Source organism: Opisthocomus hoazin, chromosome 20 (assembly GCF_030867145.1).
Source record: "Opisthocomus hoazin isolate bOpiHoa1 chromosome 20, bOpiHoa1.hap1, whole genome shotgun sequence".
Lineage (NCBI taxonomy): Eukaryota > Metazoa > Chordata > Aves > Opisthocomiformes > Opisthocomidae > Opisthocomus > Opisthocomus hoazin.
In genome coordinates this window covers 5,707,754-5,727,830 of record NC_134433.1, presented here as the reverse complement: position 1 = coordinate 5,727,830, position 20,077 = coordinate 5,707,754, and the positions used below count along the sequence as shown (strand labels likewise).

The 20,077-nt window shown below is 69.4% G+C and overlaps 1 protein-coding gene across 1 annotated transcript; it reads right to left on the bottom strand.

Annotated features, from left to right (window-relative positions):
- Positions 1–5,805: 5,805 nt before the first annotated feature.
- On the bottom strand, positions 5,806–19,125 carry LIMK1 (LIM domain kinase 1). Its single transcript, XM_075440371.1, has 16 exons — positions 18,999–19,125; positions 15,307–15,403; positions 12,521–12,659; positions 11,759–11,868; positions 11,476–11,667; positions 10,616–10,721; positions 9,783–9,967; positions 9,515–9,698; positions 9,300–9,386; positions 8,944–9,075; positions 8,779–8,838; positions 8,615–8,680; positions 8,364–8,520; positions 8,188–8,243; positions 7,084–7,241; positions 5,806–6,967 (listed from the first exon to the last, which is right to left on the bottom strand). The coding sequence occupies exons 1-16, from the start codon at positions 19,054–19,056 to the stop codon at positions 6,814–6,816; spliced, it is 1,941 nt and encodes a 646-aa protein (XP_075296486.1). The 5' UTR covers positions 19,057–19,125; the 3' UTR covers positions 5,806–6,813.
- Positions 19,126–20,077: the final 952 nt, after the last annotated feature.

Genomic DNA, 20,077 nt, shown 5'->3' with positions numbered 1-20,077 from the left:
GGGTATTGGGTACTGGGAACCCTGCAGCAGGTGCTGAGCACCAGGCAAACAGGCTGGCACCACACGTCGCCCACCGGGGCTGTCCTTGTCCCCCCCAGACGCACCCCACGCCGGGGGGAGCCAAGGCCACGCACGCTCCCGGAGCACCCCGCTCAAAGGCAGCTCCTCCCTGCCTCAGTTTCCCTACCTAGAAGTGAAGCCAGTGGCACTTTCCCAGCAGGAAAAGCCAGGTCCGGCCCCGGCCGAGGCCGGGTGACCGCAGGGGCCATCTCAGCGCTGTCCCCAACCTCGTCACCGCCAGGGGCCCGTCCCCCTGCCACGCCACAGGGCCAGGCTGCGGCCAGATGGCTCCGCGTTCCCTTCAGCCCCGTAAATAACGGACGCGGTGTGGGGGACCCGCAACGGCCCCCGGACCCCGTCCACGCGGGGCAGCCTCCCGGGGGGCTGCGGGCAGGGGAGCGGGCAGGGCAGGGTGCGGAGGGTGGCTCCGTGCATCTCTAATCCCCGCAGCGAGCGCTTTCCTCCCAGATTAGCGGGGATTACCGGCTCGGGGGCTCCGGGAGCTCAGCCCCCGTCTCTCCCTGCCCTCCAAGGAGCAGCGCTGAGCCCCGCTGGGGGGGCTGGGAGGGCAAAGCCGGCCACTGCTGCGATGAGCTGGGCGTTCTCAGCCGTGCCAGCGGGCACAGCCTGGAGCGGCCGCCGGCTCGCCAGGGCTTCGCTCCGGTCGCCCAGCGGCCGGCGAGGCCATAAATAGAGCATGGAAAGCTGCAGGGATCAGCTGCGGGGCGGGAGGGGAGATGCGAGGGGCTGCGTTTGTCTCAGCTGGGGGGTGACGCAAGGGGAGCGATGGTGACGCTGGTGATGCTCGAGAGGTCCCCAAGGTCCCCGAGGCACCCCGGTTTCCCTCCGGCAGCAACGTTATCGGGTCCCAGGCCGAGAAACCACCGCGAGCGGCTACCGGGGCCCAGAGCTCTGTAATTACCATGGGAGGCCGAGTTATTTTGGGAAGTGGCTGCGCCGCTGCCAGAGCTTTTATTCCTCCAAACCAAAACAAGATGGAAAGAGCCCGGCCCAGGATGCTGCATCCGGCGGGCGCGGAGAACGTTAACCCCTTGGCTCCTCGCTGCCCGCGCCCGGGGGGCTGCCTGCTCCCCCCTGCCTGCACCCAGCGTTGCCCCAGCATCCTGGTGGCTTTGGTCGTACTGGGGGAGAGGGCTTACTGGGGGGGGGGAGGTCAATGGGGGAAGGTTTGGGGTTGTGGTGGGCGTCTGCAGGGCATGGGATGGGGCTGGGGGTCAGCCCCGTCCTCGGCTGCTGTCAGGTTCCGAGGCCGCGTTTTCGGATGCTTTTCTGCATCCGCCGTGAGAGCCGCTATTTTTAGCTCTTGCTGTTGCGACGGGTCCAGTTTTGGGGCCTTCCCAGCGCGGAGGCTGGGCTGAGGAGCGCCAGGCAGAGCGGAGCACCTCGCCGCTGCTCCAGCCGAAACGTCCCGGGGGGACGAAGTCCCGCAGGGTCCATCCCGAAAGCTGCCCTGAAGGAGGGGCAGAGGCGGCAGCCGGGCAGCGCGGCTGCGCTTTCCGGGCTCTGCAGCCACTGAAGAGCCTCCAAGCTGGGGATAAACTCCATTTTTGGAGAGGATGAGCCACGCAGTGCACCCCACGGTGGCCCTCGAGATCTGGGGGGGGCCATCCTGAGCACAGGGTCCAGGCGGGCTGAGGGTCCCCCAAAAATCTGGGGTTTGACTCCTGCCTTTTGCCTGCTTGCCCTTGGTCAGAGCCTGTAAGGGCTGCCCGTGCCGGCTCCCTGCAGGGCAGCAAGCAGCCCCCAAACCATGTGCTGGGGTCCCCCAAATCCTAAGCCCACACTCCAGCGTCTCCCAGCCCCCCAAACCCACACACCAGGGTCTCCCAGCCCCCTAAACCCACACGCCAGGGTCTCTCCAGCCCCCCAAACCCATGCGCCAGAGTCTCCCAGCCCCCCCAAACCCATACATCAGGGTCTCTCAGCCCCCCGAAACCCACACACCAGGGTCTCCCAGCCCCCAGACCCACACACCAGGGTCTCCCAGCCCCCTAAACCCACACACCAGGTTCTCCCAGCCCCCCAAACCCATACACCAGGGTTTCCCAGCCCCCTAAACCCACACACCAGGGTCTCCCCATCCTTGCACTGTCTCTCTGCAGGCAGCTCCGGTCCCCGGTCAGAGTAGAGGGGGTCTGGGGGCTGTCGGGTGCTGCAGTCTCCCCCTGCCCGGCCAGTGCCAGCCCCTCGGAGGGGCTCGGGTGCTGGGTGAGCTCCATCGGGCAGTGGTCCAGCAACAGGGACAGAGAGTCACAGCCATCCAAACCCGCAAGCCCAGGTGGTCCCACCCCAAGCCCCGGCCATGCAGGACCCCTGCCCATGCCCCCCCCCCATCTGAGCCCCCTACAACTCATCACACGTCACCAGTCCCACAAACCCTTTACAAATGATTCCCCGGCCAGCGCTGCCCGTCCCCGGTGCCAGGCCTGGGGACCTGGTGGCACTGGGGAATTAGGAGAGCCCCGGCGTCACCCCAAGCTCCCACCCCCCAGCCACAGCCCCTCGCTCACCTCCTCCTCTGGAGCCGCAGCCAGGAAGGGGTTTGTGCCAGAGCCGGTGCGGGATGGCAGCAGGACCCAAGAGAAACAAGTTTTCCCATCAGAAGAGGCTGAGGTTTTCCAGGGTCCCCCGCTAAGCCCTGGCAGTCCCCCCCACCCCGGGTTCCTGGACCCCCCAGGACCACCAGGCAGGTCAGGGATGGGACCCGCATGTCCCCAGCTGGCAGAGAGGGGCAGGGATGGGTGGGTGACCGGGGAAGGCAGCGATGCTGCGGGGAAGCACGGCAGAGCTGTATCCCCGACGCTGTATTCAAAAATGCTGTGTTTACGTAGACCCTACAAAAACCACCAGCGAGCGAGGTGGAAACTCATGGCCCGCGGGATTTCCCCGCCTGGGTTTGCCCAGGGTGAGCCTCACCTTTCAGAGACCAGAGGACACTGGCCTGCCCCTCGTCAGCCCCGTCCGTGGGGGGAGAGGGAGCAGCGGCCCCTTCTTCCCATCCTCGCGTCCAGCACCCCTGCCTCACGCCCCGGCAGGAGGGGAAACTGAGGCAGGGGGTCCCAACCTGCCCGCATCGACCTCGGCGCCCCGCGGGGGTTTCTGGGCTCTGGATTTGCCCTGTGCAGGCACCAGGTCCTGGTGACCCGGTGACATGCGTGACCCAAGATGGTGACTACTGTGCAAGCCCAGGCTGCTGAGGGGGGGGACATGGGGCTGTGACAGTGACACCTCTGCCCAAAGCATGGAGAGAGGGCTCAGACGGCTCCTGGACCGTGCAAAGTCTCCAGCCCTGAGCTGGAAGGATGGATGCTGTGCCCAGGGGACAAAGGGTGGCTCTGGGGACACTGCCAACCACGACAGAGACTCTGCGGAGCCAGGCACCAGGCGTAGGATGGTGGACCAGCACGGTGTAGGACAGGAGAGACCTCGGGACGCCTCGAGTCCAGCCTCCAGCTCAAAGCAGGGATGGGCAGAGCCACAGAAACGCTGGTGGGAAGGGCTCTGCAGGTCCCCAGTGCCACCTCCTGCTCGTCTCCGTCCTCCCCTGCGGCCAAGGATGGGGACCTGTCCCCACATCCGTGTGGAGCTGGATGCCCTGGCCAGACCCCAGTGACCCCTCTCCAGCTCCCCATGGCCCTGTGGAGCTGGGTGCCCTGGTGGGATCCCAGCAGCCCTTCTCCAGCTCCAGACATCCCTAAGGAGCTGGATGCCCCGACCGGCCCCTGGCACCTCCTTTCCTTGAGCATCTCCTCAAGCCTCGTGAGGACCCCGCTGCCCGTCAGCCCCCTCCCCACAAGGCAGCTGCTGTCCCCTGGGGAGGGTCCCCGCAGCACCCGTGCCCACCCTGCCAAGATGCTGGGGGAAGCTGCGCCCCTCCTCCCATCTTGTCCCCCCAACTTACCTGCGAAGATGATGATGAACCCAGTGGCCAGTGGCTTGTCCCCACCATGGTGGCCAGACCCAGGGCTCTCTGCCTGGACCTTGTGCAGAGGGACGGTGGGGGAGGCTCTGCGGAGCAGCACCGGCTCGGCCATGTCCTTGCCAGAGCCACCGGTGCCTTTGGCCACCAGCTTGGTGGCACCTGGCTGTGGGGATGTGGGACATGGGGACACCTGGCTCCCTTCCTCCAGCAAGGGCCACCGTGCTGAGCAGGGGCCGAGCTCGGGCAGAGCCCTGCTGGGGACATTCCTGGGGACCACCTCGGGTGCGGACAGAGTGGGACCCCGGGGGGGACAGGGGGCATGGGGGCAGCTCTTGGTGGCCTGTGGCTTGGTCTGGGTGCCCTTGTCCTTCCTGGGAGGGGCTGGTGGGGGCTGCAGGGGCGAGGAGCCCTGCCACGCTGCCCCTGGGTGGGCAGGGGGCTGGCGGGGGGCTGGGGGCCGCACACGTCGGTGTCTGGACTTGGGCCCGGGGTGCTGCACACCCCTGGGGGGGGGCTTTGGGTGGGTGACGGCCGTGGTGCGGGGCCACCGGGGCTCTGCCAGGGCCACCTCGCTTCCCCGTGGCTCGATGTGGGACGAGCTGGTGGTCACTGGGGGGCCCGAGCGTGGTGGGCTGCTGGCTCTCGCCCGGCTCTCCCCCCCGCCCGGCGCCGAGGGTCCTCTGCAGGGCCACCAGCAAGTGGCTCGATGACACCGGCCGCACCAGGCAGCCAGTTGGGCGAGGGGCTGCGGGGGGACGGGGGTCCCGCGGGGACGGTGGACTCCTGCTGCCGGGCTGGGGGTCCCCTGGGGTCCCGCTCTCCTGTGGCGGCAGGGGGTTGGGGACCATGGTGTTTCCCAGGGGTGACACCGCAGCGGGCCCCCCGCCGCCCCAGCGCTCCGGGGGACCGATGACATCCTGCTCCCAGAGCAAGGAACCGGTACGTGGCGACGTCTCCAAGGGTGCCATGACAGCACCGTGATGTGGGCAGGGTGTTTTCCCCCGTCCCTTCCCCGGGGTGACGGGGGACAGGCAGTGCAGGACCCACCCGGAGGGGGATGGAGCTGCTGTCACCTCCCCAACCCCCCCTGGTCCCTCCTGCGCTGAGGCCGAGCATCCCCCGGGCAATAAACCACGAGGTTTTCCTGCTGGGGGGGTCCAGCCTGGGTGCCGGGACCCCTCTGGGCTGTGCCCTCCCCTCCTTGCCCAGCTGCAGCACCCTTGGGGACATCCTCGGGGACATCCCCCGGTCCCTTCCCTGTCACCCCCCACATGAGCTCCTGGGGGTCCGAGTTTCCTCCAGCCAAAGCTCGAGGATGGAGATTCCCCACCTTGGGGACCTTAATTCGCTGTAGGGAGGTGACGAGGACAGCAGGACAGCACGGGACGGCCGTGGGCCACTGCTGCGTGGGTCACCTCGCCGTCCCCTGGAACTTGTTGGACAAAGCTGCTCCACGCCGCTCGCGGCTCCATCACCCTCCTGTCACCCCCGCGGGCTCTGCCCTCGCACAGGGTGACAGTGGGCACGGCCACCCCACGGCGGGACACGGGGCTTGGGGGTCCTGGGGGCCTGGCCAGGGATGGCGTCAGCCCCGGGGACAGGGGGGACCCCCGCTGGGGTGGGAACAGCACGGAGGGGGCCGACAGTGCTGCCACCCTGGGGGTGCCCAAGCCGGGGGATGCCACCGCACCCAGTGCCACCGCACCACCCTGAGCTGGGGGGACCATCCCCTCCTGCCTCAGTTTCCCCAGAAGCTCCCAGCCCCCCCGGGGGAGGCGAGCGATTCCCAAGCAGGCCGGGCAGCGAGCGGGGAAGGATTTATTGACTCACGGCTCGGGGTACAGCACAGTTTGAGCTCCCTTCCCGCCTCCGCAGAGGACGTCGCCTTGGACTTCCCGGGCAAAAGTGCACGGAGAGGCTTCACAGTTTCATCCCTTCGGGAAAGCAGAACCGAGGCAGTGACAAATGGCAAACGCTACGTCGTATGAAAAAATAATACAAACTCTTCTCTTTAAATATCTTACAGAAAAATGAACCTGAATAAAGAGCATGAAAAGCACCGCGTGGCGCAAACCCCCCCCCCCTTCCCCAACCAACCACCCCCGGGTCAAGGGGACGGAGACGAGCGGGAGCCCCGCATCCCTCCGGACCCCCCGAGCAGGGACGCGCGGGCACGGAACGGCACGGGCGGCGGGGACCGCGGCACACCCGTCCCCGTGCCATGGGGGGGCTGTACCCCCCCACGGACCCCTCGCTCGGCCGGGGGTGCCGGCAGCCCATCGAGCCCAGGGTGCCGGTAGAAGCAGCGTGAGAGGGTCCGGCCGAGGGCATTGCTACGAGGCTGGGCTGGGGGCCATGGACCCCCCCCCCGAAGAAGAACTGGTTGGGGGGGTCCCTCCTGTGTCGCAGTGCAAGTTCACGGAAAGCCAAGGCACCACGGCGAGGCCGCGGCTCTGTCCGGGGGAGCCCACGGGGCTCGGGGGGGGCCGGCGGCCGCGCAGCCCCCTGGGCGTGCAAAGGCGAAGCGAGCCGGGGCGGGCGGGGGGGGGGGACACGTGGGGACGGTCCCCGCAGGGTCTGTCCCGGGGGTAGGAGCTACGCCGCAGTGGGGGGGTGCAGAGGGGCCGTGCAGCCCCCGGGAGGGCCGGCTCCCAGGGCCGGCGTGGGCAGAGGAGCCGGGGTGGGGGGGCTCATCCGGGGACCCCCAGGGATCCAGCCCCGGGGGCAGCGGCAGCCGGAGCAGACGCAGGCGGCGGGTGCAGCTCCTTCTCCCGCAGCTTCGGAGGGGGTGCGGGCAGGGGGGGTGGGCTCTACCGGGGGGGCGCGGGCAGCCCCCCCTCGCCCCGGCGATGAGTCTCCCCGAAGGCTCGGTCCAGCTGCTCCAGCTGGGAGCCCAGCGGCAGGCGGATCTCCAGGTGCATGCGGAGGGTCTCCAGCCACTGCTCCAGCTTGCTGAAGGACGGCCTGAGCGAGAGGGGGGGGGGGACGGGTGGGGGGGACATGTGGCAGCTCCACTGGCCCCGTGTCCCCCCGCCACCCAGCCCCAGCGGTCCCCTGGGTGGGGGGTCCCAAGCCCTCACCGCTTCTCGGGGTCCAGGTCGCAGCAGCAGACGGCGATGGGGAAGAAGCTGGGGGGGCAGGCGGGGGGGCAATAGCGGTCCAGGAAGCCCCTGACGTTGAGGCCGAAGTCGGTGGTGCGGGGCAGGTAGTCGGGGTCAGCGCTCACCCGGCCGATGATCTGGGGGGGAGGGGGAAGGAGGGGAGGAGTGAGCCCCAGGGGAGACCCCCAACCCCCAGGGGAGATCCCAACCCCAAGGGGAGTTCCCCCAGCCCTAATGGGGGTCCCCAACCCTCAGGGGAGACCCCCAACCCCAAGGGGAATTCCCCCAGCCCTAATGGGGGTCCCCAACCCCCAGGGGAGATCCCAACCCCAAGGGGAGTTCCCCCAGCCCTAATGGGGGTCCCCAACCCCCAGGGGAGACCCCCAACCCCAAGGGGAGTTCCCCCAGCCCTAATGGGAGTCCTCAACCCCCAGAGGAGATCCCAACCCCAAGGGGAGTTCCCCCAGCCCTAATGGGGGTCCCCAACCCCCAGGGGAGATCCCAACCTCAAGGGGAGACGCCCCCAAGCCCAAGGGGAGACCCTCTAACCCTAATGAGGGTCCCCAACTCCAAGGGGACACCCCAACCCCAAGGGGAGACTCCCCAACCCTAGTGTGGGTCCCCAAACCCAAGTGGACATCCAACCTCAAGGGTAGACCCCCAACCTCCAGGGTAGACCCCCCCAACCCTAATGGGGGTCCCCAACCCCAAGTGGACATCCCAATCCCAAGGGCACACCCCCCAACCCAAAGGAGAGACCCCCCCCCAACCCTAATGGGGGTCCCCATCCCAAGGGGAGATCCCAACCTCAAGGGGAGACTCCCCAACCCTAATGGGGGTCCGCAACCCCAAGGGGACACCCCAACCCCAAGGGGAGACTCCCCAACCCCAAGGCGAGACCCTCCCCCAAGCCCAAGGGGAGACCCTCCAACACTAACGAGGGTCCCCAACTCTAAGGGGAGATCCCAACCCCAAGGGGAGATCCCAACCTCAAGGGGAGACCCCCCAACCCTAATGGGGGGTCCCCAACCCCAAGGGGAGATCCCAACCCCAAGGGGACACCCCAACGCCAGGAGAACTTGCCTCGCACAGGACGATGCCAAAGGAGAAGATGTCCACCTTCTCATCATAGCTCCTCCCTGCGGGGGGAGATGGGTTGGGTCATGTCACATGTCCTGTCCCTGCCCCACCAAGTGTCCTCTGCCTAGGGACAGAGCCCTGACACCCCCCCCCCCACCCAGCACCACGGCCAGGCTCACCATTGATCATCTCAGGGGCCATCCAGTACGGGTTCCCCACCACCGTGTACCGCTTCTTCCGGTCTGGTTTCTTCAGGTTCTTGAGATGCTCAGGCTGGTTCTTCTCATCCACCATCAGCCGCGCCAGCCCAAAATCAGCCACCACCACGCTCTTGTTCTGGGTGGGTGGCAAGGGGGTAGGCATGGGGGGAGCCATGCAGCAGGCTGAGACCCCCCGGGCAGGGGGAGGACACCCCCGAGGTGGGACCTACCTCCCGTACGAGGCAGTTGTGAGAGTTGAGGTCGCGGTGGATGATGTTCATGGAGTGGAGGTAGGCCTGGGGAAAGGATGGGCTGAGAGCAGGCGGCACCCCCAGCCCGCTGCCACCCACCCACCAGCACCCATCCCACCCACCCGTTCCCCAGTGGCACCCACCATGCCGGCGGCGATGTCCTTGGCGAAGCTGACCCGCTGGCTCCAGGGGTACTGGCTGTCCTGGGGGCAGGAGGGGGGGGATTTGCCAGAGAAGAAAAGAGAGGAGAGGGGTCCCACAGCCCCACCACCGGGGGGAGGGGGGCAACTTGCCCCCCCAGTGCTCACCATGCTCTTGATGAGGCCCCTCAAGGTGCCCCCCTTGATGTACTCCGTGATGAAGTTGAGCCTCTTCTCCTTGTACAGCACCCCGATGAACTTCAGCACGTTGGGGTGCTCCAGGCAGCGCATCACCTTCACCTGAGGGACCCCCCCGCCCCGTGCCTGTGACACCCCGAGGCACCCAGCACCCACCCAGACAGACCCCCTGCTCGCGTGGTCTCCAGTGAACAGGCAGGGCTGCCTGGCCACCCCCACGGTGCCCAGCATCCCACGTCAGGGCAGGGGACAGGGTCGGGCAGCCCCATCCCTCGTGGTGTGTCCCCCCCCCAAAACCAAGGGGATTAAAGAAAGGGGACGCTCACCTCTTTGAGGAAGGTCCTCTGCGTCTCCTCGTCGAAGCGGATCAGCTCCTTCATCACCATCACCTCGCCCGTCTCCCGATGCGTCACCTGGCAGGGAGCGCAGGGGCTGAGCCACCCGCTCCCCGCCGCCACCCCCACCCCTGGGGACACAAGACCCCCCCCCCCTCCACCCCGCCAGAGCTGAGACCCTCACGCTGGTGGCCCCCCAGCCCCACCTTGATGGCCTGGCCGAAGCAGCCCTTGCCCAGCACCTCGCCGTGGATCAGGTCGGAGGGGCGGAAGATGCGATGGGCGCGGGAGACGACGCGCAAGGACTCGGAGCGACCGATGTCCTTGCGCTGGGACGCGGGCGAGCCCACCGAGCCGGAGCCGGGAGACTTGTCCGTGCTGCAGCTCCTCCTGCGAGACGGACGGACAGACGGACAGCGGGGTCAGCCCCGAGCAGGGCCCCCGGCGAGGCGGCGGGCGAGAGGGTGGCCTTACGTGACGGTCCGCTGGCGCATGGCACCGGGCTCGCCGCAGGGCAGGGGGGCCGGGGAGCCCAGGGGGCTGCGCGGGGCGGGCGGGGGGCTGCAGGGAAGCCCCGGCTCGCGGGCGAGGGGCTCGTGGGGGTCGTGCTCGATGGTCAGCTGGAGCAGGCGGCTGGTCTCCTGGATCAACAGGTCGATCTGGGGAGAGAAAAAGGAGCGTGGGCAGCAGGGCGAGGGAGGGTCTCCTCCCCCTCTGCTCTGCCCTGGGGAGGCCCCATCTGCAGTGCTGGGTCCAGTGCTGGGCTCCCCAGTTCAAGAAAGATGAGGAGCTACTGGAGAGAGCCCAGCGGAGGGCTGCGAGGATGAGGAGGGGACTGGAGCATCTCTCCTGCGAGGAGAGGCTGAGGGAGCTGGGCTTGTTCAGCCTGGAGAAGAGAAGGCTGAGAGGGGACCTGAGAAATGCTGATAAATATCTGCAGGGTGGGGGTCAGGAGGACGGGGCCAGACTCTGTTCAGTGGTGCCCAGCGACAGGACAAGGGGCAACGGGCACAAACTGAAGCAGAGGAAGCTCCAGCTGAACCCGAGGAAGAACTTCTTCCCTCTGAGGGTGACGGAGCCCTGGCCCAGGCTGCCCAGGGAGGCTGTGGAGTCTCCTTCTCTGGAGATATTCCAGCCCCGCCTGGACGCGGTGCTGTGCAGCCTGCTCTGGGTGACCCTGCTTGGGCAGGGGGTTGGGCTGGGTGACCCACAGAGGGCCCTGCCAGCCCCTGCCAGGCTGGGATTCTATGGCAATGGGTGACAAGGGGGGGGGCCTGGTTTGGGGGGGGACCCCGGGGGGAGCGTACCTCGTCCAGGGGGACGTGGCCGATGGGGGTGCCGTTGATCTCCAGGATGCGGTCGCCCACGTGGATGGAGTTCTTCATGTCAGGGCTGATGCAGTCTGCGTCCACCCTGCGAGCCGGCAGGCAGCAGGCATCGGCCCCCCGACACCATCACGGGCGGGGATGCCCACGAGCCACCCCCAGCCCATGGGGACAGGCTGTCACATCCACCCCACGTCACGCCCATGAGACAGGGACACGCTGTCATGGTACCCACGAGTCACCCAGGCAAGTTGGGGACGGGAAGGCGAGCTGCCCACGGGCCACCCCCGCCAGCTGGGGACAGCCAAGCTGCCCTTGTGGGATGGGGACGTGCCAGCACGCTGCCCACGGGCCACCCCGTTGGGAGGGGACACAGGCAAGCTGCCCATGGGCCACCCCGTTGGGAGGGGACCCAGGCACGCTGCCCACGGGCCACCCTTGCTCAATGGGGACACACAGTCATGGCACCCACGAGTCACCTCTCCCGGATGGGGACATGCCCGCGGGTCGCCCCTCCTGGCACGGTCCCCACCAGCCACACCAAGCACGAGGGGACACGCCAGCCCGGTGCCCGCCGCCCACCCTGGCAGACGTGGCAACGCTGCCACATCACCCCCAAGCCACCCCGATGGCCAGGGACACGCCGCTGCCATCCCCACAAACCACCCCAGCAGCTGGGCCATGCCACCACGGTCCCCTCCGGCCACCTCCCCGCTGACAGGGACACACCAGCCCCCATCCCACCCCAAAAAGCCTCGGTGGGGTGGACCCCCCCAGCAGCAGGGGCGCGGGAAGCCCCCAGCCGCGGGGAGGGGCCGGTGGCAGAGGGGACAGGGACGCACTCTCGCACGCGGACGGTGCAGGGGTGCTCGGTGCCGCAGCCCTGGTCGATGGAGACGGAGAAGCCGCGCTTGCCGTCGGAGCAGGCGGGGATGGAGACGAGCGTGACGGTGTGCGGGATGCGGGAAGCCGGCGAATCCGGCAGGATCTGCTCGATGACCGGCGTCACCACCATCTGGTAATAGCAGTGCCCGCTGCGGGGCCCAGAGTGGGTGGGGGGGGGGGGGGCCAGGGGACGTCTGTGTCCCCCCCGCCCGTCACCAACCCCCCCCGGCTGCGACGTACCAGTAGAGCTTGGAGCGCTCCACCAGCGCGTAGGTGTCCCCGTCCCCGATGAACGTGTGGCAGTTGAGGCAGCTGAAGCACTCGGGGTGGTACTTCTGCTCCCCGGCCACCTGCGGGGAGGTGACATCAGCCCCGGGGACCCAGGCGTCCGGGCCAGCCGGCGTGGGGGCCGGCAGCACCCACGGGTGCACCAGGGCCAAAGGAAGGGCAGGCTGAGCCATGGTTGTGCTACCAGGCTGGGGACAACCGCAGGGACGGCTCCCCACCACCCTGAGCCTCCCCCCTGCACCCCACAACTCCCCCTCCCCAGGGTCCACCCAAAAGGCAGAGGACACCCCTGCCCACCCCCGCAGCCCACCCCGAGCTGGGGGGCTGCACCCCGTCCCCATCTTGCCCCCTCGCCCAGGAGCTCGGCCGCGGGTCAAGGCCCCGTGTCCCCGTCCCCACCTCACCCAGGAGCTCGGCCGCGGGTCAGGGCTCCGTGTCCCCGTCCCCACCTCTCCCAGGAGCTCGGCCGCGGGTCAGGGCTCCGTGTCCCCGTCCCCACCTCTCCCAGGAGCTCGGCCGCAGGTCAGGGCTCCATGTCCCCATCCCCACCTCGCCCAGGAGCTCGGCCATGGGTCAGGGCTCCGTGTCCCCGTCCCCACCTCGCCCAGGAGCTCGGCCGCGGGTCAAGGCTCCGTGTCCCCGTCCCCACCTCGCCCAGGAGCTCGGCCGCGGGTCAGGGCCCCGTGTCCCCCCCGTGTCCCCCCCGGCGCTCACCATGACCAGCCCCTTGGTGATCTGCTCGGCGCAGCCGTGGCAGAGCTCCCCGAAGCGCGCCCAGTAATCCTTCTTGCAGTACAGGCGCCCATCCTTCTCGTAGTACTGGTGGGACAGGGAGGCCCCGCACTCGCAGCACCTGCAGCAGGGGACAAGGACCCCCCTGTCACCGTGTCCCCACCGCCACCCTGTCCCCACCGCCACCCCCCGGGGCAGCCAGCGCCCGTCCACCCCTCGGCTCGCTGGGCGAGCTGCCTTCCCCGCTTCCGACCCCGCCGCAGAGCCACCGCACCCGTGTGTCACCGTCCCCGGGGGGGGGGCAGGTGGCTCTGGGGGTGCCAGCGCAGGCTGGGGGTGTGGGGACCCGGGGGGACAGGGCAGGGGACAGGGTACGAGACAGGCATGGAGAGGGGGGTGTCAGCCCTGCATGGATGTGACAGCCTGGTCACGGACACGTGGGGGGACATGTCAGCTTGGTCACAGATGGACATGCCACCCAGGTCACGGACACCTGGAGGGATGTGCCACCTGGTCACGGACACACAGGGACATGGCAGCTTGGTCACAGATGGAGGGACATGCCATCCAGGTCACAGACAGATGGAGGGACGTGCCACCTGGTCACGGACAGATGGAGGGACATGTCACCCTGGCCATGGACACACAGGGACATGGCAGCTTGGTCACAGATGGAGGGACATGCCACCCAGGTCACGGACAGATGGAGGGATGTGCCACCTGGTCACGGACAGATGGAGGGACATGTCACCCTGGCCATGGACACACAGGGACATGGCAGCTTGGTCACAGATGGAGGGACATGCCACCCAGGTCACGGACAGATGGAGGGACGTGCCACCTGGTCACAGACAGATGGAGGGACATGTCACCCTGGCCATGGACACACAGGGACATGGCAGCCTGGTCACAGATGGAGGGATGTGCCACCCTGGTCATGGACACACAGGGACATGTCAGTTTGGTCACAGATGGAGATGCCACCCAGGTCATGGACAGATGGAGGGACGTGCCACCTGGTCATGGACACAGAGGGACGTGCCACCCAGGTCAGGGACATGCCAGCCCTGGGGGTGCCGCAGACAGGGCGCAGAGGGCCACCCCTGCAGTGCGGGGTGCGAGGGGCTGCTCTGGGGCTACGGGGGGGGGGGGGGGGGGGGGCAGCGGATTTTGGGGGCTCACAGGCGGGTGCAGGGGGTGCAGCGCGACGGGGTGCTGCCCCAGGTTGTGCAGGGGGGGAGGAGGGGGGCTGCTGGGGGGGGGGGGGGGGCACTGCGGCCCCGTGTCCCCCCAGCCACGACGCAGGTGGGATCCCGACCAGGCGTGACGTCACGGCGCGGAATTTCCCCACCCCATGACGTCACCGCGCGAGGGGACTCCGCAGCCCGCAGCCTCCCCCGTGATGGGGGGGGCGAGGAGAAGGGGGGGAGGAGGAGGGGGGGGGCGGGGAGGAAGGCTCCTGCAGCACCCAGCCCACAGCTGCCGGAAGCCGGTCTCCCGTGGGGAGGCCGGGGAGGGTTTGGGGGGGTTTGGGGGGGGGTTTGGAGGGGATCCGGTTCCAGCTGCGGCCCCCACAGCGGCTGAGAGCCTGGGGAGGTGGGGGGGGGCCCGAGCATGGAGCTGGGGGGGGGGGGGGTACAGGCAGAGCACCCCGGGGTGGGGGGGGGGACCCGAGCATGGAGCTGGGGGGGGGGGGTGGAGCTGGGGGGGGGGTACAGGCAGAGCACCCCGGGGTGGGGGGGGACCCGAGCATGGAGCTGGGGGGGGGGGGGGGGGGTACAGGCAGAGCACCCCGGGGTGGGGGGGTCGCAGGGTCCCTCCCTCCCCCCTCCCACTCACTCAGCTCCGGCGCTCAGGACCCGGCTCTTCCTCAGCACGGCCGCCAGCATCCTCCACGGGACGGGGAGGGGGACACCACCCCGGCACCCCCAGCACCACGGGGACCCCCGCCACGTCCCCACCACCCCCCACGTCCCCCCCCGGGCCGGGACCTTCCTCCTCCTCCTCCTCCTCCTCCTCGGCTCCCACCGCTCGAGCGGCGCCAGCGAAAGAGGAAACGGGGAGGGAGGGTGGCCGGGTGACATCAGCCCCGCGCGCCCCGTCACCGTCACAGCCCAGGGAGGGACAGCATGGGGGGGGGACAGCGGGGCGCAGGCCGAGCCCCTCCGCCCAGCATCACCCGGGGAGCCCTGCCTGCTGCCCACGCGAGAACGATGGGACGTCGCGGTGACACCCCCGAGGCCGTCGTGGCGGCGTCCCCAAGGCCATCATGGTGTCCCCAAGGCTGTGGCACTGTCCCCAAGGCCATCATGGTGTCCCCAAGGCCATGGCGGTGTCCCCAAGGCCCTCATGGCGTTGCCCCCAAGGCCATGGCGGTTTCCCCAAGGCCATCATGGTGTCCCCAAGGCCCTCATGGCGGTGTCCCCAAGGCCATGGCGGTGTCCCCAAGGCCATCATGGTGTCCCCAAGGCCATCATGGTGTCCCCAAGGCCCTCATGGCAGTGTCCCCAAGGCCATGGCGGTGTCCCCAAGGCCCTCATGGCGGTGCCCCCAAGGCCATGGCGGTTTCCCCAAGGCCATCATAGTGTCTCCAAGGCCATCATGGTGTCCCCAATGCCATCATGGTGTCCCCAAGGCCCTCATGGCGGTGCCCCCAAGGCCATGGCGGTTTCCCCAAGGCCATCATGGTGTCCCCAACACCATCATGGTGTCCCCAAGGCCCTCATGGTGGTGTCCCCAAGTCCATGGCGGTGTCCCCAAGGCCCCACCTGAAGCAGTGGCCGTGCCAGTCGGCGCCCAGCGCCTGCAGGTACTGCCCGTCGTAGATGTCCTGCCCGCAGCTCGCACACACCGGCAGGTCGCTCCCTGGATGGAGGGGGGGGACACAAGGGGGACAGGGCTGTCACCATCCGGATGTCCCCGTCCTCCCCGCAGCAGCACCAGGGCACGTCCCCTGGGGTGAGGAACTGCCCCCCCCCCCCAGCCCCCACCCATCGATCCTGTAACGGGGACAAGGTCGCAGCGCTGGTGTCCCCCGGGGCTGGGGACAGGGCAGGGGGTCCCAGGCCACCTCCGGAGCCCCCCCCTCCCCTGGGGGCACGGCCGCGACCCTGGGTGCCCACGGGGGTGCAGAGGTTGGTGAGGGGGGGCACAGGGATGCTGGCGGGGCAGGGGGTGACGTTGGGGACCCGGGGGTGACCCACGGAGGTGCCGGAGGGGGTGCAGGGTTCGGGAGGGGCGGGATGGGGGGGCACCCACTGGGGAGGGGGGTGATGGGGGGGATGCAGGGGTGCTGGGTGGGTGCACAGAGTGCAGGGGATTTGGAGGGTGCAGGATGGGGACAGAGGGTGCCGGAGGGGTGACAGGGTGCAGGATGGGTGGAGGGGGGGTGCAGGGGGATACAGGGGGGATGAAGGGGTGCTGGGTGGGGACAGAGGGTGCCGGGGGGGTGACAGGGTGCAGGATGGGTGCAGGGAGGGGTGCAGGGGGATGCAGGGGGGATGAAGGGGTGCTGGGTGGGGACAGAGGGTGCCGGGGGGGTGACAGGGTGCAGGATGGGGACAGAGGGTGCCGGAGGGGTGACAGGGTGCAGGATGGGTGGAGGGGGGGGTGCAGGGGGATACAGGGGGGATGAAGGGGTGCTGGGTGGGGACAGAGGGTGCTGGGGGGTGACAGGGTGCAGGATGGGTGCAGGGAGGGGTGCAGGGGGATGCAGGGGGGATGAAGGGGTGCTGGGTGGGGACAGAGGGTGCTGGGGGGGTGACAGGGTGCAGGATGGGTGCAGGGAGGGGTGAAGGGGGGATAAAGGGGTGCCAGGTGGGTGCACAGAGTGCAGGGGGTGTGAAGAGGTGCAGAATGGGGACAGCGGGTGCCGGGCGGGTGACAGGGTGCAGGATGGGTGCAGGGAGGTGCACGGGGTGCAGGGAGTACAGGGGGGATGCAAGGGTGCAGGGGGGGACGCAGGGGGGATGCAGGGGTGGAGGGTGGGGGCAGGGGTGATGCAGGGGTGCAGGGTGGGCACACAGAGTGCAGGGGGTGTGAAGGGGTGCAGGATGGGGGCAGGGGGGATGCAGGGGTGCAGGATGGGTGCGGGGGGTGAAGGGACACAGGATAGAAGGGGTGTAAAGAGGGGTACAGGGGGACATGAAGTGCACAGGGGGACACCGAGGGGTGCAGGGACACAGGGTGCTGCGGGATGTGGTACGGATGGGGGGCAGGAGCAGTGCCGGGACACAGGGGGGTGCAGGGTGGGGGACAGGAGCAGTGCAGGGACACAGGGGGGTGCAGGATGGGTGCAGGGTGGGGGACAGGAGCAGTGCAGGGACACAGGGGGGTGCAGGGTGGGGGACAGGAGCAGTGCCGGGACACAGGGGGGTGCAGGATGGGTGCAGGGTGGGGGACAGGAGCAGTGCAGGGACACAGGGGGGTGCAGGGTCGGGGACAGGAGCAGTGCCGGGACACGGGGGTGCAGGATGGGTGCAGGGTGGGGGACAGGAGCAGTGCAGGGACACGGGGGGTGCAGGGTCGGGGACAGGAGCAGTGCAGGGACACAGGGGTGCAGAATGGGTGCAGGGTGGGGGACAGGAGCAGTGCAGGGACACGGGGGTGCAGGATGGGTGCAGGGTGGGGGACAGGAGCAGTGCAGGGACACGGGGGTGCAGGGACGCAGAGGGGTGCAGGACGGGGGGCTGCAGGACGGGCAGGGGTGCGGGGGCACACGGGGGGACAGCGGGGGATACGGGGGGGCAGGGCGGGGGCCGAGGGGCACAGGACGGCTGCAGAGGCGCAGGGGGTGCGAGGCGGGACGGGGGGCACAGCAGGGATGTGGGGTGCAGGGCAGCAGGGACAGGGGGTGCGGGGGGATATCGGGGTGCAGGCAGGGAGGGGCAGGGTGTTTGTGGGGTGCAGGCAGGAGGGGGGTGTTGGGGTGCAGGGGGAGGGGGTGCAGTAGGGAGACCTGGGGTGTGCAGGGGGAGGTGTGGGAGTGTGGGGGGTGCAGACGGGGGATGTGGGGGTGCAGGGGGGGGATGCAGGCTGGACGGGGGGTACAGGGTGAGATTTGGGGGTGTAGGGGGAACACAGGCTGGAAGAGGGGTGCAGGAGGGGATGCAGGCTGGACAGGAGGTGCAGGCAGGGATGCAGGAGGGGGAGCAGGCTGGACAGGGGGTACAGGCTGAGATTTGGGGGTGCAGGGGGGGATGCAGGCTGGACGGGAAGTGCAGGGGGAGGTTTGTGGGTGCAGGGAGGATGTAGCTTGGAATGGGGGGTGCAGGCAGGGATGCAAGAGGGGGTGCAGGCTGGACGGGGGTACAGGGTGAGATTTGGGGGTGCAGGGGGGGATGCAGGCTGGACAGGAGGTGCAGGCAGGGATGCAGGAGGGGGAGCAGGCTGGACGGGGGGTACAGGGTGAGATTTGGGGGTGCAGGGGGGGATGCAGGCTGGACAGGAGGTGCAGGCAGGGATGCAGGAGGGGGTGCAGGCTGGACGGGGGGTACAGGGTGAGATTTGGGGGTGCAGGGGGGGATGCAGGCTGGACGGGAAGTGCAGGGGGAGGTTTGTGGGTGCAGGGGGGATGTAGGTTGGAATGAGGGGTGCAGACAGGGATGCAGGAGGGGGTGCAGGGGGCGATGTGGGGGTGAAGGGGGGGATGTTGGGGCGCAGGGGGGATGCAGGGGGGATGTGAAGGTGTAGGGGGGGATGTGGGGGGGATGTGGGGGTGAAGGGGGGGATGTAGGGGTGCAGGAGGGATGCGGGGGGGACTTAGGGGCACAGGAGGAGATGCAGGGGCGCAGGGGGGATGCGGGGGGGATGTGGGGGTGCAGGGGGGGATGCGGGGGGGATGTGGGGGTGCAGGGGGGCATGTAGGGGGGGATGTGGGGGTGAAGGGGGGGATGTGGGGGCGCAGGGGGGATGCAGGGGGGATGTGGAGGTGTAGGGGGGATGTGGGGGGGATGTGGGGGTGAAGGGGGGGGATGTAGGGGCACAGGAGGAGATGCAGGGGCGCAGGGGGGATGCGGGGGGGATGTGGGGGTGCAGGGGGGGATGTGGGGGGGATGTGGGGGTGCAGGGGGGCATGTAGGGGGGGATGTGGGGGTGAAGGGGGGGATGTGGGGGCACAGGAGGAGATGCAGAGGCGCAGGGGGGATGCGGGGGGGGATGTAGGGGCACAGGAGGAGATGCAGGGGCACAGGGGGGATGCGGGGCGGATGTGGGGGTGCAGGGAGGGATGCGGGGGTGCAGGGGAGGATGCAGGGGTGATGTGGGGGTGCAGGGGGGGATGTGGGGGTGCGGGAATGATGCGGGGGTGCACGGGGGGATGCGGGGGCGCAGGGCCCTGCAGGCCGGCCGGGGGGGGGTGCGGGTGAGCCGCGGGGGGGCCGCGGGGCCCCAGCGGCGGCGGAAGCGCTGAGTCAGACGGGGGGGGGGGGGGGGGGCGGCCCGGGGGGGGGGTGTCACTCACCTTCGTCCTCTCCCATAGGCTCGTCCCTCCAGGTGCAGCACAGCAGCATCAACCTCATGCAGCCGCGCTGCCCGGCGCCGCGCCAGGCCCGGCCCCCCCCTGCCCCTCCCCGGGCCCCGGCCCCGGCCCCGGCCCCGGCCCCGGCCCTGCCGCTGCGGCTCCGGCGGGCGGGGACGGGCGGGCGGGAGCACGGCGCCGGCGCGGCCGCCGAGGGGGCGGGGCGGGGGCGGGGACAGGGGGAGGGGCGGGGCCTGGAGGCGGGGACAGGGCGGGGGCGGGGGCTTGGGGCCGGGCCAGGGGAGGGGGCGTGGTCAGGTGGGCAGGGGCGGGGCTGGAGGGTGAGGGAGGGCGGGGCCGGGGGAAGGCGGGGTAGGCGGGGCGCTGGGGCTGCCACCGCGGGGCGGGCGCGGGTGTCCCCGGGTACCCCGGGCTGTCACCGTGGGCGGGGCGTGGGTGTCCCCATCGTCCCGCGGGTCGTCACCGTGGGGCAGGGTGTGGACACCCCCATCATCCCACAGGTTGTCACCATGGGGCAGGGTGTGGATGTCCCCCTGGGTCCCTCTGGGCCATCACTGTTGCACAGGGCATGGATGTCCCCGTCATCCCGTGGGCTGTCACCATGGGGCAGGGTATGGACATTCCCGTGGGTCCCTGGGCTGTCACCGTGGGCAGGGTGCGGATGTCCCCATCATCCCCCAGGCTGTTGGTGTGGGACAGGGCATGGATGTCCCCGTCTATCCCAGGCTGTCACTGTGGGCAGGGCACAGGTGTCCCCATCATCCCCCGGGCTGTCACTGTGGGGTACGGCGTGGGTACCCCTCTCATTCCCCAGGCTGTCACCACGTGATAGCGCACGGATATATCCGTTGTCCCATCGGTTGTCACCATGGGTCAAGGCAGGGACATTTCCCTGCATGCTCAGGCCACCACCACAGGCAAGGGCATGGACCTCCTCCTGGGTCCCCGGGCTGTCACCATGGGGCAGGACATGGATGTCCCCCTCATCCCCCAGGCTGTCACCCCGGGACAGGGCACACACCTCCCCAGGTCCTTGGGCTGTCACTATGAGACAAGGCATG

Bases quoted from the DNA above. Each gene is read 5' to 3' on its own strand.
- LIMK1 (XM_075440371.1), bottom strand. From the start codon at position 19,056: ATGAGGTTGATGCTGCTGTGCTGCACCTGGAGGGACGAGCCTATGGGA. The intron at 9,076-9,299 runs GTGAGCGTCCCC...GGGGTCCCTCAG, and splicing joins AGAGGACCTTCCTCAAAGAG to GTGAAGGTGATGCGCTGCCT. The intron at 8,839-8,943 runs GTGAGCACTGGG...TCCTGCCCCCAG, and splicing joins GGGGCCTCATCAAGAGCATG to GACAGCCAGTACCCCTGGAG.